A 19,437-nucleotide genomic window follows, 5' to 3' on the forward strand; every position below is an offset into this window, starting at 1 on the left:
TGAACTCGACGTGATATGGTTGTAGTAGTCTCATGTTGCCAGAGAATCGGTAATCTTTGCCTACCAGTACTGATATGTCTGACAACATCTCAATTTAATGTAGTGGCTAAAATAGCAGCAAACAGCTACCAACAAACCAACGGCAATTGCTTTGTAAAACCAATAATCATATCACCTTCCCAATATGAAGTGTTCTGTATATGTCCTTTTTTCGATATCCAAATGGTTCCCACCATGTTTTAGCCACCATATTGAATTTAGATGTCCCAAGACGTTATCAGTAGGCGGAGATCTACGATAGTCTGACTACGCGAGACAACGGTGGTAGTGTTAAATATCAAGTTGATTTTGAGGTAAAATAAATCCCGAGCAGAATTCATAGGCCAGGTAAAGAAAATCCTATTGCGTCATATTTTCCTTGAGCACAGCAGTATCGGCTTAACATGCAGAATGGTGTCTTTAGCCAAATGGAGCCAAAGTGAAGTCCATCCACACTTCACATGCTCACTTCCAGAGGCTTTGAGAATAATTCTTTTTTTTAGATAGATATATGCCCCAATGACAGAAGACAGAGTACTCATACTGGAATGCAAGGGTCAGCAAGTAAGGAGGGGAGAAAGGCAGACAGGACTGATGGCCAACAAAATCCTCCAACTGAACCAACCCACTTCAGCCCCAAAGAACAGAAAGGCTTCCCAAGGTAGCAAGCCCCAAAGGCAGCCAAATAACAGGACGCAACCCAGGACCAAACCAAAAGAAAACTAGCAGCAGACAGAAGGTAATATAACACATCTTTATTGAAACAGTCTCTCAACTGATAACATCAGCTTACAAAGGTGATGGTGCTAGGAGGGGCGAGTGAAAAAATAAAAATATTAAGAGCTGCTATGAAAACAAAAAGCATCAAAAAGAAAAGAAAAAAAAACGAAAAAAAAAGAGAGGGAGACGTCATGGGGTCGTGAAAGAAAACATGTAAGATTTCATGGGATTGGACCGACAGTGGCAGGGTATTTTTTGCATTTATTTTGTACAAAAAATAAATTAATGAAATCTTTCAAGTTTACAGGAATATCTATTTGTTTTAAACACACAGACTTGCTGATAAATCTAAGTGGATGTCAAGTTCTGCAGTGCGTGTTAAAACATGTACGAATATCTAGACATACCAAAGCAGGCTGACTCTGATAAGGAGGCCCAAAAATAAATGAAAAATAAAAAAGAAATTTGACCAATGGGAAACAAAAACTTGTTATAAAAGTGTACTCATGGGCAAACACATTCATAAATTCTGAATGTTCAACATGGCTGAACTCGACAGTCTTTAAGATCGCTTAGGATCTCATCGCTTGAGCATTACCTCGGGAACAACCTCGAGGTCCCTGGGCAGCTCCCCGTTTGTAGCCTTGCTGATAGCCCTCCTTTAGGAAACAGAACAGGACATTTAGAAATGGCCTCAAGATACATTTTTATACAGCCTTTTGAAGATGACGCCTGAGAAAGTCAACTGATGACAACATGGTACAGGGCACAATAAGACATACCTGCCAACACATCTGAATATGGCAGGAGACTTCTGAATTTTTACCCTTTCTCCTGCCGTGCTTCTGAATTGTAATTTCTCCTGAAAATATCCTTCATTTTGGATAACTCAACCCAGACTCTACGGTAAAAGTGAGCATGCCCATGGGTGTTACACATCCCACTGATATGCAGCCAGGGCCATAATTAATACTAAGTCAGTGAATACTAAGTGAGTACCAAGTCAGTCTAATGTTGGCAGGTATGCAATAAGAGATGGTACAGTGTGTCGGAACTAAAGATGTGTTTACTTTAAAGAAGTGATAATGGAATCCTTACCCGCTGGTAGGTGCTATTTGAATAGTCGCGAGGCGTGTTAAACTGAGTTTGACCATAACCACTGTTTGGAGTGTTTGAGAAAGGAGCGCGATAGCCATCATATGCCCCTGCAGACAAAATACAAAATCTGTTGACTCATACCATTCTGCCATCTTCTAAATACTGTATAAAATGTTTCTATGCACAAGTAAGGTTTGATTTATACTTTGTTTGCGCACTGGTGTCGCTCACTGAAAATAGCAGCGCTACAAGCTCACCACGAGCTGCAGCGCGACCCATTGTAAGCTGGTACATCGGCTATTTTTGGTTCACGACACTGGCATGCAACCAATTATAAATCAGGCTTAACACCTTGTGGTAGTTTTCTGATGAATGTATGGGAATGTAGCCATCGCTATGTGCCGTCGCGTCACATTGGTACCTCGTAGAAAATTTCAAATGAGGCTCCTACCTCTGAAACCGTTTGAGGATCCACGGTAGCCATTCATCATGCCACGGGCATTCCGTGGTCCACCCCTGGGTATGGCCCTGCTGTTATAGAAGGACTGGCCCGAACGGTTAAACCCTGGACCTTGTGATGACTGCTGGTGCCCAGCTGCCGGGGTCATGACCTGGTCTTCGGTTTGGAACCCCCCAACAACTGAGTAAGAGCAAACAGAAAATGCTGTACTTCCTCTAATTCTGTGGAGCAAGTTGATGTTTAATTATGCTAATCCGAAAGCAGCAGTTATTTTTAAGGTTTTAAATTACCTCTCATTCCATGAAGTGGAGTTTAATCCATTTATATTTCTCTAGTCCCCAACACAATCTATACTAAAAACTATTAGCAATCAAGACAAATCTCCCTCACCTGACTGCAATGCTTCCTGTGGGATGTCAGACTGGTCTACAACATGCTCTGCTTGGCTGCTAAATCCTGGACCATAACCACTAGGGAACTGGCCCGGCTGCTTCAGAGAATCTGCTTGACCATCAGTGTTTGGAGGCACAGGGGCATTCAAGTTAAATACCTATGGGGGAGGGGGAAAAAACATATTAAAATGTCAAATGCTCATGCAATAACACACATGAAAATGTATTTCCTCCATTAAGTCCGGCTAGATCAAAGATTAAATATCTTTAACAGAAGATTTTACCCAACAATGAAAGTCATCACATTATCTGCTCATCCTCATGCCAGTTGAAACGCAGATAAAGTTTCTTTGTAAAACATCTGACAGTTTGCCGGCACAACTCTGTAGGAGCTTTCTCCGGACGATTTTGACCAGTCCGTTAACATGTCATTATACTGTAGGTGACATTTTCTTTTAACTAGTCCATCTACATTACAAGCTCGCGATGTGACAGATTGTGAGCTTGTAGATTGGCTCTTTTCACCATTTGTGATACGACAAAGTATATAGGGCTTAAGTGGTTAAAGCAAAAGGTATTTTTTCAGGCCAAGGACCCCTTAGCTGAGAGATGAAGCAGGGACCCCCACTATATATACACACACTCGCAGTATAAAATTGTGTTCCTCACAAAAAGTTCAGAATTTGACAGCGGTCGATTACTAATAATACCAATTGGTATTGTATTTTATATAATTTTTATCGTCGATTAGTCACCGCTTTACAACAAGGTATAACTTGTAAGGATCGTGGAATGAGTAACATGGCTAAACGTGTGGGTAGCACCTCCAAATAATTTGCCAAAATCTCCCAATATGCTTCTGTTGGTAATCGCTCTTGTTTTGAGCGACCTGCCTGCACACCCTTTCGGGACCTTTTTTGTATTTGGGAAGGTGGTATCCAGGGTCCCTTGACGCTCAAACCACTCTCGCTCACACTCGCGGCTACCACTGTCTGGTCTCGGGCTAATAGCTCGTCGCTTAGAAGTTGCAGAGATTTCTCAAAGGTACCCAGAGATGCAGTAGTAGCGCGCCCAAAAGCTGCATTAATCCGCACGGATCGGCGATGCCGTTTAATTTTTTTTAATAATTTAGTAAAACTTAAGCTACTCTCACACTCTGCTCCACTTCCCATTGTCACGCAAGCATGTAGGAGCTCGCCAATCAGAGGCAGTAACGTAGGACGCGCAGCTTGTCAGTCACAACGCGGGGAGGCGGGACATGGGAAGTGGAGCAGAGTGTGAGAGAGTAGCTTAAGTTTTACTAAATTATAAAAAATGTTAAACGGCATCGCCGATCCGTGCGGATTTATGCAGGCGCGCTACTACTGCATCTCTGGGTACCTTTGAGAAATCTCTGCAACTTCTAAGCGACGAGCTATTAGCCCGAGACCAGACAGTGGTAGCCGCGAGTACGAGAGAGAGTGGTTTGAGCGTCAAGGGACCCTGGATACCGCCTTCCCAAATACAAACAAGGTAAACAGGGTCCCGAAAGGGGCTAACACCTGCTGAGAGGTGTGTGCCAGACTGGCACCTGAGCATGGGTCTTGCAACTTTGTTGAGTTTGTGTATGCTCCAAGCAGCAACACTGGGCAAGTGGAAGCTGGTGTTCCGTTACGGTACCATTTGGTGTCAGCCCTGGTACGATTTGCTGGCAGGTACCTGAGCATGGGTCCTGCAACTTTGACATCCGTCTTTGGTACCGTTGTGCAAATCTTGCCTGTAAACTTATCTATAACAACAATTGTAGCAATATGAGGGAAACTTCAAACTCCTCCGCACAGTCTGGGTTGAGGATAGAAATCCTCAACCCAGAAAATAATCCACAATTCAGTCATCTTCATCCATCCAGTGGGAAATCCAATCCGAAAACAAATAGCAAGACTTGGGAAAGAATCCTCTTGCTCCTACAGTTGTCTCTCTGTACACATTAACCCTGGCCTGCCAGAGTCACCCTCTCCAGGTGCCAGAAACATTCCGAGTGCCGATCAACTCAATCAGGCTAGCGTGATAGGTGAGTCTAGGGCTGGGTTTTCCAATCACTGCCCAACAGCAATTATATGCACACCAGCCATAATATGAACATGAAATAACACACATGGCTTCTTATAGAACATAAATCAGTACATTAATAGAAAATAAGAAAGCACATCATAATTGACACAAAAATACATAGAAAAACATGTGACTCTGGGCACAGAGGTTACAGAAAAACATGTGACTCTGGGCACAGAGGTTACAAAATCTAGGCCTATGGTTCCTCAGTGAAGCAAGGGTGAGGAACCGGTATTCTTGGGATGTTTGTCTTCACCAGTCTCACGGAACTTAGTCCCAAGTTTGGAAATGGTACCAGGGCTGACACCAAATAATGCTGCCACTCTGCTTAACAGAACACCAGCTTCCACTTGGCCTATTGCACAGGCCTTATGCTGAAGGGACAAACGTGGCATCTTTCCATACGGGCAGTGTTGCTGCTTGGAGCATACACAACAAAGTTACAGGACCCATGCTCAGGTGCCAGTCACACACCTGTGTGGCAGGTCACTCAAAACAAGAGCCAGTGCCAACAGGAGCATATTGGGGGATTTTTTATTTCTTTTTGGGGGGTGCCATCTACACGTTTGGCTGTGTTGCTCATTCCACGATCATTACAAGTTATACCTCATTGTAATGGTGACTAATCAACGATGAACACATTTTTTCCATTCCACATGCAATTGTTTGGCTTCAGAAAACGTGGATTTTGCTGTATGGAGTAATGTACTGGTCATTATTTTGGAACTTGAGCGCCGATGGCCTAGTGGTTAAGGTGCATACCAACCAAATATAGGCTCTAATGCAGCCTGACAGCGAGTCGCAAGTTTGATTCCCGAGCCCGACGACCTTGAGATAGATAGATAGAGGAACTCTTAAGGACTGGTCACCGTTGGCTTCATTGTTTGAGAAAGTTGCTACAGAGCAGTGCTAGCAAACAATTGTTTTGTGGAAAAAGAAACTCTTTTCAACTAATATAAGGGTGAGTAGATAATGACAATTTTTGGATTTCATTTTTGCCATAAAAATGCAAATTCCCTTGCAGTTGATTCTGAAGCTTTATATAGTCAATTAGTCATGAGAGAAAGAAAAGAGGGGCATTCAGTGGAGAGGAGGAGATGAAAAGTGAAAGACGCAGTGGCCTACCGGGAGAAATAACTGCCTAACTATCTGTTGCTCTTCATGTATAGTGTTCAATGTGTGTTCAATGTTACATAGTAATTTAAATTGATAACCATACCACGTTAGAATGAACATGGAACCTGGCTGGTTGTAAGTGTTGTATTGTTAAATCCATTTACAAAGCCTACCGCTTGCATGGACTGGAATGGTGCTGCGTTCACATTGGTGCCTCCACTGTGGGGCGGTTTGGAGACAGGTGGGAAGGCGGGGGGCAGGGAGGACGGGGCAGGGGGCTGCTCAGAAGACAGGGACATCGAAGCCTGGGGAGGGACGAGGGAGGGAGGAAGGAAGGACGGACGGAAGGTAGGAAGGAAGGAAGGAAAGAAGGATTGAGGAGATGGTAAGGGGAAACAGACAAGGCAAACACCAACAGCATTCAGACACACTTAAGGACAGCTCTGATGAGTGCCTGTTGACTAACATCTTCCTCTCAATTTGAATGTACCGTATCCACAGGCACATGCCTACACAGACAACCAATGACCAGTGAGGTAAAGCAATTGGTTTACCTGGCTGGGATTGCTGGGCTCTGTCTGCGAGTCTGTTGTGTTAGAGGGTTGGTAGAGGAGGGGTGAGGATGATGCCATGGAGCCCTGTGAGAAAAAAAGAGAAGTTTTGAGGGGAACAACTGAGCAAGGTAAACCTAGACACTCTGCCTTTTTTTTTTTTTTTTTAAAGTCTACTTAATGGGCCAAGCGATAGCAAAGAAAATACACAAATGGGCTTTCTTCAGGATGCACTTATCTGCTTTTATATTTTAGGTTAGATTACTGTAATGGTCTTCCATATTTTTTTACAGAACTCTCTCTCATTGCTTCCATCGTACTTACTTGGGATGATTCTTGCATTCCAGGAACTGTGCTTGTTTGGGGTAGTCGAGGCTCTGAGTGGGCTGTTCAGGAGGAAATAAATCGACAGTAAGTGGCAAAGACACACACTTAAAAGCTATCTTACCCAATAGTTTTTCTCCTAAATGACAGTTCAGAGCAACAATAATACTAAGCTTTGTTTATGGACAGACAGAGAGTGATTGCTACAGGGCTCCTGCATGTAACACGGGCCCTAATTAAACATTTATTATCCAAGTCAAAGAACAAAAGATTTTCATAAAAAACTGGTTAATGACCTGGAGCACAACCCATCTGCTGTAGTTCCACTTTCTGCACAGGTTTCATGGGCTGGGCAGACACAATGGCTGGATCCAGGGCTGGTCCATCAAACAACTCCAACATGGAGTCCTAAAGAACCAAAGACAATATTTCAGGTTAGGTCATAGGTCAGCTAAGTAGAGAAAGTAAAATGGTACTATATACTGTATGTGCCTTGTGTAGCCACACAAAAGTTCAATGTATAGCAGCACGATCATGAAATATTAGTTGACGATTGTCATGTAAATAATTGCTGATTAACGATTTAATTGTTTATTTGGCTTTGAACACTGGAACATATAAATATATATTACCTTTCGATTTGGCTTTTAGGCTTTGTAAAAAATTACAAACACATAAATATACAAATAAATGACTGTCAATGACTGCCATGGCCATGCATTTCATAAATTTATACCATCAACATTTTTCTAAAATGGGCGGAAATAGCAGATCAACAAGCTCACAACTCGGCGTGATTCAACAGCTGAATTTGTACCTATGAATGGAAACGATTATGCAATAATTGTGATTATCTCAAATAATTGCAATCAGTGTAACAATTGTGACAGGCCCTTCTTGTGAATAGGTCCTTTTCACCTGCATAAAGTTATAGGTCCCCTGCATCTGGGCCATGAGGTCCTGCACCGCCTGCTTTCTGACCACTGGGTCCGCACCAGTCTGGGTCTCGCCAGGGTCTTGGTTCACAGTGTGGGGTGGTTCTTGGACCAATGTGGCAGGGGGCTGGTGCTGTAGGGAATTCACCATCTGTCCCCAACACACAGCGGTAAATGGCAGGTACAGGAGGGATACAAAAATAGGGATCTACTGAAACCCTGACTGATATGGATAACCGACAGTAAATACAGTGCATACCTGGGCCTCCACTGCCCACTCCTCCACTTGGTCTTTGTCTGTGCCGCTGTACGATGTTTCTGGAATGAACTGTCTGTTTACAAACTGCAAAAGCAGAACAAGATCACAAACGATATTACTTTATCAGTTTGCACTTAAATTTGACTTGCGACATAGAAGCCCTATATGCAACACATAATATACACATTTGACGTGACAAAAGAAGAACAAATGAATTACATATATATGCATAATAACATACAGACAAAAGCAGTGATGTCCTTCATTATTCTACTGGCCCTTGGCCAGGTTCTAAATTTAGCCTCAAAATCGACTGATGAACAAAGGACTTCTGTAGTCTGACCTTATTGAATTTTGGAACTTAACTTCAAAACATGGCTAGTGTTTGAAGTGATATTCCTTGTATACCATTATTATATGTAGATGCATAAACTAGTCTCTCAACTGGTTGACCAACAATCTTTGAATAAATGTTCAGTTGTTGCGAAGTTGTGACTTCAAGGCAACAGACAAACATCCATATCAGGTGGTAATACAGTACTGAAAAGGAGATTTCACTTTCAAATTAAAACTTTTTTTTATAAAAAATGAAAAAAGTAATGGAAAAATCACGGCCCTCTCACAAATTAGAATTTCCTTCTAATGCGTGAGGGGCCGTGATTTTTCCATAACTTTTTCCATTTATGTTTTATATATTGTTTTAATGCTTATTTTAGTTGAAAGTGAAATATCCCTTAGAACACTCATAATAACAGAAGTGAAAAACAAAATAAGAATCCGTCTTCTTGCCCCAAAAGACGGCAAAGAAAATACATTCTTTGCTTTGATTTCCTACACACAGATGCATACAAATATGGCATGTACAAAAAACAAACAGTACATACAGTAAAACCACCACAATCCAGATCTATCAGTAATTTAGCCAGTCAAGCTTGAGCCCAGTTGATCACTGACACCCTCAGCTGTCCACTGCTATAGCAACAGTCCCATGAAAGCCTGAGACTGCATGCCTTGCTTCACAAACTCAACTGAACATTGAATCTAGTGTCCTGGCCCAGCACCCTGAAGTGAATGCTACCACATCTATTGATCCAAACACATTCTATTTTACACATACTTTTAGAACACCATCAGTTGCCATGGAAACCTCACCTCTGTGGATTCCACTTGAACCGTCTCTGTATATTCTTCAGTAGCCGTTCCTTCTGAAAAACAAACAAAAAACATCACAAACACATCAGTCTCATCCATCAACAATCTGTGGTTCTCAAAGGGGGTTCTGGGGACCCCCAGTGGTCCTTAAGGGGGTTCCCAGCTATATTAGCTAATATAGCATAAAAGTCCATTTAACCACTTGAAATTTACATTGCCTATTTAAAAAATACCATTTTAACAACATAACGTATGGCGTCCCTGACAAAATATTTTCAGATGGGGGTCCGCAGCCAAACACATTTCAATTAGGGGGGTTCTCAAAAACATTTGAGAACCACTACTCTACATCCATGTGTGTTAGCAGTGTGACTGTAGCTACCAGGTTCTGACGGCTGCTCCACAGGCTTGGATTCAACCACCACGGCTTCCTCCTCCTCTTCCTCCTTTTCTTCGCACACTCCATTCTGATGCGTTTGCGCTCGGTCAAAGTAGCCACTCAGCAGCACCTTGTCCAGAGTGTCCTTTAATGCCTTGTCTGGAAACAAAGAGAATTTGGGACGTAACAGAAGCTGCAGTGTTAACGGAAAATATTTGATATTATGATGAAAACAACCAACCAGCAGATTCCTGAATGCACACTCTCTGCACTCCCGTTAATGCAATGTAGCATAAGAATTTAAGGTAAACTGAATTGGAGTTGTATAGTTGAGCAAATACAAGTGCTTTGGTGAGATCAGAAGTGTTGTTAATTACAGTTCAACTTTACATGCCGTAACAAATTCCTTTGTATTGTAGCAGGTGTTAGTAATGTTACTTCCAAACCTAAGCTATTTATCTGAGATTCCTTAATTAGAAAAACATTTAACCTTGGGAGAGTGCTATGTCAGAACAATTAGTGTCTCCTTTGTATACATACATACATACATACATACAGTTGAATGGAACTGTTTTCGATTACAATAATGTAGAAAAAGAAAAACAACCCCCCATGATTATAAACTTAAGCTCACAGATCAATCTTATGTTGATCTTTAAGCAGCTTAGAGGAAAGGCCTCTATTAAATAGGACTATCCGGGAAAATACAGTAGCCTACAGTAATATGCAAATAATGTCAAGCCCCACTTCCATTTTGTGTTCCATTGTAGTAAACACCAAATAAGTTACCCAGAAATAAGAACAGAACAATTAGACCCCACATATCTTGGAACTTTACTGAGGCCAAGTATGACTGACATGGCTTCTCACTAACGTTACAAATACCTTTTGAGTAGACAGACAAGTTCAAAGACTAATCAATATGGCAATCAGAATGAGAAGCACCCCTCAACAACCTAAACCTAAAATGCCACACACGTCTTTTTCCTTGTAATAAGAACCAGTATCAATTGATCAACAAGCAATGACAAGAAAATGATGTAAACAATAGCAACCAGAAAAATTGAACTCCGAATTCCCTTTTGAACAGTAGGTTTGTGTGTAGTCTGAAGCAAAATACCAGCATGTGGTGGGTGGCTAAATAATACAATTGGCTGTGCTACACATTGGTTCAATAAACCAACTGGGATGATAGATATATATCTAGTACCTATCAACAGAATTGTTGTAAATTTGTAGGGTGTTGATTAACCAATGATTAGGTCTCTTGTTAAGATAGGTTGCACACTGACCATTATTCACACTGATCCATATTTAACATGACACCGGAATGAAGTAGAAAAAACATTTGGACTTGGTAAAAATATGTTGGACATCTGTCTGATAAATGTATCTACACAAACAATTCAATTTTTATTTAAGTAATCTTTGACCAATTGGATGCAAGGCTCTTTACATCAATGATAAAGCTGATAAAGATAACTTGGATACAGTAATCTATGAGCCATAGTGACCTGGGACTCTCTTTAATAGGATGTCAATTTATAGTCACACAAGCCTTTCTGGATTAGGTGTAAAGCTACAATCAGGGAGTTATTTTAATCAATAAAATTACATTTGAATACATCAGTATGGCATTACGTTGATACAATATAACTAGCACATCTGCAGTAGTCAGAGGTGGTCTCTCAACTCTTCCACTGAGAATTTTCGACCGGTTGACAATGTCAATAAGTTATTTGAAGCAGAAGGTGCACCGGATTGGACACTACAGTAGATATGCCACCATCTTAGTTTGGGCATTGTTGCAATTACCAATAGACATAAAACTTAATAAAACGTTTACTAGCTGTAAAATAAATCAGTACAGAAAACATCCGTTATTGACTGCTTAGGTTATTTGTAAAATGAGGATTTATTTCATCAGTTGATGGAGCCTTTTTTTTATTAAATGCTTTTAGCACTGGATAAATAGAAGAGATGAGAGAGGTAAATGCCAGATGGATTATATTGTCACACCATAACACCAAAGTATGTTGCATATGAACAATGCTAGACATGTTCAATACATTATGGAATGGTAACCCCTGAATAACCATGCGAGACAACTTACACGTGGTTCCTGCCACAGCCTTATCTCTGGCCTCTAGCAGCTCCCACAGGTGTAGTGAAGCTCCGTCATACTGCTCAGTCAACCTGCAAGTCAAACAAGAAGATCCATCAATTCATAATGCAAATTATGGCCATGGTGCAAATAATTACTCATGGCAATTGCCAACTAACATAAGTTATTTAGTTGCCATAATGGTGCAATGATTATTCTTTCACAAATTCGTATTTCTGCTGGATGCAGCCATTGCCTCTCAAGCATGTGCGCTAAAGTCGTAAACTTAAGTATAATTAAGTTCATCACTCTAAGGCCAGCTGTTTTTACGGCATAGCTCTGTAACCAGCTAGCTGTCTATAAGAGGTTCTTTCTGTCCTGAGCTAATTTCGCAAACCACTGGACCAATCAGTGCCACATTTCATCATCAATATGTCAGAGATCCACACTGTTATCGGATCCTGTTTGTTTTAGTTACAACAATGTCAAAGAGCCAAAACCAAAACATTTCACTCTTGTGTACTTACTACTTGTATGAGATGTAACAAATAAAAATGTATTTACTGCACTGGATCTAACATGATTAAGAAAAGTACATCTTCTAGGAAATTACATGTAATCTATCTATCTATCTATCAATTCATGACACATACACACACACACGCTTTGGTTGATGTTTGTGCCGCTGCACCAAGAAGTTGTAACGTGAACAAATAACTCATCAGCCGTTTATGACGACATCAGTACTCTGACAACAATAAGTATAATAGGTACTGCATAAACGGATAGGGCATGCATTTCTAATTTGCATCGTTGCCGACTTGAATCGTTCCCAAGTAGGCTAGTGACCGTTTAGTATTTCACAAAATGTTAACTACCCATTAATTTGGCAATTTGTGTGTTGATATTAGCCTGCACTTTAATGATGTCACCTAGTACCGAAAATCAAGGCTGAAATTATATTTGGCCAATTATATTGTTTGATCAGCACAGACTATATGAAACGTATTTTAGCTACCCTCTGGATAGTCAGTCACTAGGGGATAATCACATTTCTGATTTCTTAGAGCGGCAAATCCATTTCTCGACAACGAAAGATTGTTTCAGTGAGGTTGGCAGAACTGACCATAGAGCTAAATGATATTGATGACTGCTACAACTGGGCATCTTGATGGTGCAGGGGTAAAGTTCCTGCCCATCACCTTGGTGGTAATGTAATTCGTCTGTGTATATACCAAACATATACACAGACGGAGGGAAATTGACAATGGCTAATTGGGTGAGGAAAAAACTAACTAATACAAAAAAATGCTATAACATAAGACGCCATAGCACCAAGATTTATTTCTTTCCTCTTTATCTTAACCATCAAAAATACAAAGCATTTCATACCGGACTTCATAGTCCCTGTCAGGTCCCACCAGCTTGTAGAACTCATCAAACGATGTGAGATCTGCCTCAGTGAGCAAGGGGGAACCACTGGCGTCGGACTGTTTGAGGTCCTGTCTGACACTGTCATCTCCTAACCGGTCCAACAAGAACTGCAGCTCCAAAACAGTCTTCAGCCTCCGCTGTTCCATCTCCTCCCGTTGCAGCTGCTCCCGTCTTGCAGACTTCTTTGCTGCCTTTTGGAGCTGTACACACAGGGAAATCAGAAAAGAGTGCTCACAAAAATATTTTCCAGGGTACATTAGTCCATATATTTGTTTATTAGACACTTAACATAAGTGACTTTTATAAGAACAGAATTACATAGCACCCATATACTGCCATATTGAGTCCCATGAACACTGACCAATGACTCAGTACATTGTATTTAGGACCCATTTTCCAAGACTTTTGAGTTACTAGCCATTCTTTTCTGTTCTATGAGAATGTAGTCTTAATCCATCCATACTACCAACTACTATCTCAGTTACTGTTAACGTTTATTTAGGTATAGCAACAACTGAATACATGCATCTGTATATTAAAGACAAGTATGGGGAATATGTATCAAAATAGTGTGTACAGTTTGATCTTGATTAGGATTTCTAACAGTGAAATCAAATGGCGACTGACCCTGATAAAAAAAGAAACACAAGATTGGCGTTCTCAGAGGCTGCTATAGTCTGGGGTCGACAGTCTTTGAAACGTATGGATGAATGATATTCAAAACAACACGTACAGTATATCTCATCAGATAAGTAAGCTAAAGGGACAAGCATAATGCAGGGACTCACATCTTGGCCCAAAGTCAGGAAGCACTTCTGCAATTCCCGAGCAAAATCGAGGTTGTGGACCACTTCTAGGGACCTTGATAAAGCCTCCTTTTAAGGGAGAGATGGAGAGAAGAAAATGTAGTGTTTAATTAAGAAGAATACATATATATATAGAGAGAGAGATAGTTATTTTATGGTGGAATGGAGTTATTTTATGGTGGAATGAAGACACAGGGAGCAAAGGAAGCACCAGCTGATAATGTTCTGGTTAAAATGAGCCAACAGTCTAAAAGAAAATAGGACACATTTTTCAGATGGGGTTTCAAAAGGTAAATAACTTGGAAGCACAAAGAATGTAAAAATAAGGCAATTATGTTTATAAAATGAAATAAATAAATACATTTGCAAATAATAAAAAGTTAGATGTCCAAATTAATAGACAATGTCTTATACATACCAGCTGATCCTGATTCAGTCCCTCCCCTTTATTCTTCTTAGCTTGATAATCATCCAGTTTAACCTGTAGGAGAAATATTTCAAGCATTGCACAGGAGAATAAGATCAATAAGTCGCTCAACCCAAAATCGAGCTATAACATAAATCTTGAACTGTAGTTATTATTCCCCAAAACTTGAACCACACGTAAACACATTTGAATCTTTACAAGGAAAGATTATATGTGTATGAATTGCATTATCCATGAAAGGACATTGAAACACCAATGTCAGCAATGAACTGCGTTACCTTTTTCTTCTCCAGGTTGCGAACCTTCTTGTCCATCACTCCCAGAACCTGCTTCATGGCCTCAGAATGATTCCCAGGTCCTAACTCTGGACTGGCAGACTGGGCAGCAGTGTTGCCAACCATTGCTGAAGGCATCTAAAGAGAAGATATTATGTAATCAATAGAAACAATGCCACCGTTGAAATGAATTGCACTCTGTCGCAGTATAAATTAATTCCACTGTGTTTAAGAAAACATATCCATATTTGATTTGAAGCTGACCAACTGCACAGGGTAAAGCATTTTCAAACCTCATGGCTTTACAACCGACCCTGTGTTTCTTGTTTATTTCCCCACACACAGATTTCCCTAGTTGATTTTTTACTTCTTTGGGTCACTCACAAACAGGTTATATTAGGAGAGAAATTACAATTCTATAATCAAGCTATCATAATCGTGTTCTCGTCATCATATATATACACTGTAAGTTTAGGGCAGCCTTTGCTCCAAAACCCGTATGAATGATCTTCTAGTCGTACTTGACATGGAAACGTTACCATTAACTTGGCATTAAACATAATGTCATCCAATTGGACATAATGTCATCCTATGTCATTACATTAATTAATTGCTTTGTCCTACATGTCGGACCTACTTGAACCCTACGAGCCAACTCTCGAGCTTAGATCATTGGGCAAACCACTGCTTAGTGCTTACCATTCAAACGTGTCGCTTAAAAATTAAAAAGGAGACCGGAGGCCTTTGCTACTCGAGCTCCAACACTTTGGAATGCCTTGCCCCAGGAGATCAGGCTTGCAGAGTCGGTGTCTCGATTTAAATCGCTTCGGGAAACTCCTTTACAAAGCTGCTTTTAACCCCCAACCTTCACAGTTTTGATGCAGCTTTTGTTTTTATCTATTGTTGAGTTTATTGATTCATTTCTTGTGTTGTGTTTTTCTTTTCTGCTAGGCAGAACATGTATGTCATGCCTATTGGTGTATGTGTATGTTTTGCGATTTCTTCTGTTAAGCACTTTGTGGCTCTGCTCTTATAAAGGTGGTATACAAATAAAGTATATTATTATTATTAAAAGATTCCTCCAATTCAAATAATATGGCTTCTGTAAGAATCACTCCGCAAGTCTCCTTATAGATCTCAGTGACAAAATCTCCACTGTATTAGAAAATGATGAGTATGCCATAGGAATTATTCTAGACCTTTCTGGAGCTTTTGACACTGTAATAACTAAATCATTTTAGATATGGGTTTCAAAGAAATGTGTTCAAAATAATTATGTTATGGATAGAGAGCAATACGTCTGCTAAAAGCTGTAAATCCAATAGAGCAGCATTATCGTGCAGCTCGATCCATCCTCTATCCTTTATTATTTCGTGTTTATAGTAATGGTTTTGCTGCAATAAAAAAATACTGTATTGCCCATTCTATCCTTAGATGACAGAAATCCACTAGATTTTTGGGGGTGATAATCAATAAAGAATATTTTTGGACTTTTTTTTTTTAAACAGTGAGTCAGAATTTTTAGGTCTCTGGCCTTCTAACCTTACTACAGCTAAATAATGTATATCCATACCTACTGTACCTACCTCCAAGTCCAAGGAATCACCTGCATCTCTTTCATAAACTCAAACTATTGACCAAGTTTTACGAAAACATCCTACATGCATTTTGTGAGTGAGATTTCAGCCAGGACAGCGCTTTACCAGAGTGTTTCCAACAATATATGTCTGTAAAAATCCCTACATTCAGTATTCCCTAACGAGACAAATAAACATCACCCTTTCCATCACATCCACAAGACAATATATATCGAATAAAATCAGCACCTGGGTAAATATTTTGGCATTATTTTCAAAGCTCAGTGTCGGCAGTTGTCAAGGCTAACTGATGTTTAATTGATCATACAAAGGCAAATCTAGTAGAGAACTGAGATACCACTAATGGTGCTCTGTTACCCCATTACAGAAGCTGTAACGTTAACCCTATTACAGTCCAGAGATACTGATAGGTAACGTTGCCTCTGTTACAGTCTAGAGATACTGATAGGTAAAGTTAACGTTACCTCTGTTACAGTCCAGATACTGATAGGTAACGTTGCCTCTGTTACAGTCCATAGATACTGATAGGTAACGTTGCCTCTGTTACTGTCCATAGATACTGATAGGTAACTTTGCCTCTGTTACAGTCCATAGATACTGATAGGTAACGTTGCCTCTGTTACTGTCCATAGATACTGATAGATAACGTTGCCTCTGTTACAGTCCATAGATACTGATAGGTAATGTTATCCCTGTTACAGTTCAGAGATACTGATAGGTAACGTTACCTATGTTACAGTCCAGAGATAACGTTATCCCTGTTATAGTCCAGAGATAATGTTATCCCTGATACAGTCCAGAGATACAGAGGTAATGTTATCCCTGTTACAGTCCAGAGATACAGAGGTAATGTTATCCCTGACCCTGTTACAGTCCAGAGATACAGAGGTAATGTTATCCCTGTTATAGTACAGAGGTAATGTTATCCCTGTTACAATCCAGAGATACAGAGGTAATGTTATCCCTGTTACAGTCCAGACATACAGAGGTAATGTTATCCCTGTTACAGCCCAGAGATACAGAGGTAATGTTATCCCTGTTACAGTCCAGAGATACAGAGGTAATGTTATCCCTGTTACAGTCCAGAGATACAGAGGTAATGTTATCCCTGTTACAGTCCAGAGATACAGAGGTAATGTTATCCCTGTTACAGTCCAGAGATACAGAGGTAATGTTATCCCTGTTACAGTCCAGAGATACAGAGGTAATGTTATCCCTGTTACAGTCGAAAGATACAGAGGTAATGTTATCCCTGTTACAGTCCAGAGATACAGAGGTAATGTTATCCCTGTTACAGTCCAGAGATACAGAGGTAATGTTATCCCTGTTACAGTCCAGAGATACAGAGGTAATGTTATCCCTGTTACAGTCCAGAGATACAGAGGTAATGTTATCCCTGTTACAGTCCAGAGATACAGAGGTAATGTTATCCCTGTTACAGTCCAGGAGCAGGTAACATCCCCCTGTTGTTCTGATCCCCCATGTTGCATTGTTAGCAGGCTAACTAGCCTGCAAGCTAAGCAGGTATAGCGGCGCTGCTTGGGTATCATCATTATTATTATGATGATGACGAAACCACGACACAAAGACTCCGGGGTTTTCAAGCTAAAGAAAACGAATACACACTTTGCCTCTTGGACGGTTTACATATCATTCCTCTGAAACGCTGCAAACTTAACAGGTTCGACTTTGGTTTTGTCCGGTCGTCACGGGAGAAGATGACTGGACATTACGACGACTATTACATACATTTTTTGTTAGAAATTCGGCATTCTCCTTGAAAGCAATATTTTCATACCTTTTTACTCTTTGTCCTCAAAGAGATTTCGATCGCCGGACTGGGTTGTTTTACGGTACAATGTGCTTCGTGTAAATCGAGTGGTATTTAGTCGTACTGATGCTCGTGTCGACCACTAGCTGACTAGCTTCAGCTATCTGACCATGGAGCTAACTGGCTGCTCGATGCTAACGGTAACTGCTGAAGGACCCCGTTGGTTGTCTTAAAATGGCCTGACAGTAAATCCCATTTCTGTCTACTTTTTGTTTTCTTCTTTTTCATTTCAACGATAGTTTTGGCTTTGTTGACTTGCTATACAGCGTATTAGTTGACCGTCGATTTTCATTGTCAATACATTCCTATAATTATATTATTTCTAGCCATGGATCTAAGACGGTCATCTGTCATGACCGTCGTGGATTAACCTCAACATAGTGTTTGCACTTTCTACCTTTTTGGCCCGTACATCTACATAAACGTTCATATTTCAAATATAAAGTGCTTATGCCATGGCTACGGATTTTACAATTCTGTACGAGCTCTTAGAAGTACCCGTATTGTTCAATAAAAAAGCATTTTAATCCCATTGGTGGCCATTTTCTCATAGAGTTATAATGTATCAGCTAGTACAATACACCGCCCAACCGATAGGGTTGCGTAATGGAAACGGAAAGTGTAATGGAGAGAATACGGAGAAAATGGCCGCCGATCGGATTAAAATGCTTTTCATTGAACAATACGGAAGATACGGGTACTTCTGAGAGTCCTTACATAATTTTAACATCCGTGGCCATGAGGTAAACACTTTATATTCAAAATGTGAACGTTTATGTAGATGTACGGGCTAGAAAGGGAGAAAGTGCCAACACTATGTTGAAATTCATCCATGACTGTCATTTAATATATGTCATGTATCAGGGTTAAGTACTGTTTTGTTTGTTAATTGTGGAAATGTACTGTTACATGTTTTCAGCACATTGTAAAATATAATAATAATAAAACAATAATAATAATAATCGTTACTTATACTTTGACACAGTGACGACTAGGCCAAATAAGAAAGCAGATTAGAGAAAACTCTGAGATGGGGCACTGGGTCAATTGAAGAGGTGTGATAAAGCCTAGGATGTGATTTGCATGTTCTGTGGTAGTGTGGATGGGATTACATGGCTGGTCTTTACCTTATGTTATTAGGGCGGCCAGAGCTTAGTGGATAGAGAGGGCGTCTTGTAATCAGAAGGTCACCAGTTTGCCTCCCGGCCCTGTTCTATGTGTCGAAGTGTCCCTGAGCAAGACACTTAACCCCTAATAGCCCTCCCACCCTGCTTATCATGACCATCTGAGCAGGTATCAGCTGGGTGAACCTGAAATCGTAATTTCCACCATGGAGCTAATAAGGTAAAGAAATGTTACAACTTATGCTTTCATCCAGAGCTACAAGTGTGAGATAGGAATAAGCAGATTCAACTTTAGTCAATAAACAATAAGATAAATAGTCAC

General features: G+C 40.4%; 1 protein-coding gene across 4 annotated transcripts; it reads right to left on the reverse strand.

The window, feature by feature from the left end:
* Nucleotides 1-777: 777 nt before the first annotated feature.
* Nucleotides 778-18,093, reverse strand: caprin1a (cell cycle associated protein 1a). 4 transcript variants are annotated; one of them, XM_080437437.1, is made up of 18 exons: nt 17,959-18,093; nt 14,566-14,700; nt 14,279-14,341; nt 13,843-13,929; nt 13,013-13,254; nt 11,630-11,712; nt 9,520-9,675; nt 9,138-9,190; nt 7,986-8,069; nt 7,710-7,877; nt 7,088-7,199; nt 6,792-6,853; nt 6,471-6,554; nt 6,090-6,221; nt 2,708-2,867; nt 2,309-2,473; nt 1,858-1,964; nt 778-1,418 (listed from the first exon to the last, which is right to left on the reverse strand). In XM_080437437.1, exons 2-18 carry the CDS (start codon nt 14,698-14,700, stop codon nt 1,332-1,334), a joined length of 1,980 nt encoding a protein of 659 aa, XP_080293563.1. In that variant the 5' UTR covers nt 17,959-18,093; the 3' UTR covers nt 778-1,331. The 4 variants fall into 4 exon arrangements, with proteins under 4 accessions (XP_080293563.1, XP_080293562.1, XP_080293565.1 ...); XM_080437436.1 differs by having other exon boundaries at nt 2,309-2,497; XM_080437439.1 differs by lacking the exon at nt 6,090-6,221 and having other exon boundaries at nt 2,309-2,497.
* Between the last annotated feature and the right edge of the window lie 1,344 nt (nt 18,094-19,437).

Source organism: Gymnoscopelus braueri (genome assembly GCF_963280865.1).
Source record: "Gymnoscopelus braueri genome assembly, chromosome: 1".
In the NCBI taxonomy this organism is placed as follows: domain Eukaryota; kingdom Metazoa; phylum Chordata; class Actinopteri; order Myctophiformes; family Myctophidae; genus Gymnoscopelus; species Gymnoscopelus braueri.

What these genes read in the sequence shown, in the direction of transcription:
- caprin1a (XM_080437436.1), bottom strand. Translation starts at nt 14,700, where the DNA reads ATGCCTTCAGCAATGGTTGGCAACACTGCTGCCCAGTCTGCCAGTCCA. An exon ending in GACAGGGACTATGAAGTCCG is followed by an intron (nt 11,713 to 13,012) that starts GTATGAAATGCT and finishes TTTGACTTGCAG; the next exon opens with GTTGACTGAGCAGTATGACG. An exon ending in TTCAAGTGGAATCCACAGAG is followed by an intron (nt 8,070 to 9,137) that starts GTGAGGTTTCCA and finishes CTGCTTTTGCAG; the next exon opens with TTTGTAAACAGACAGTTCAT.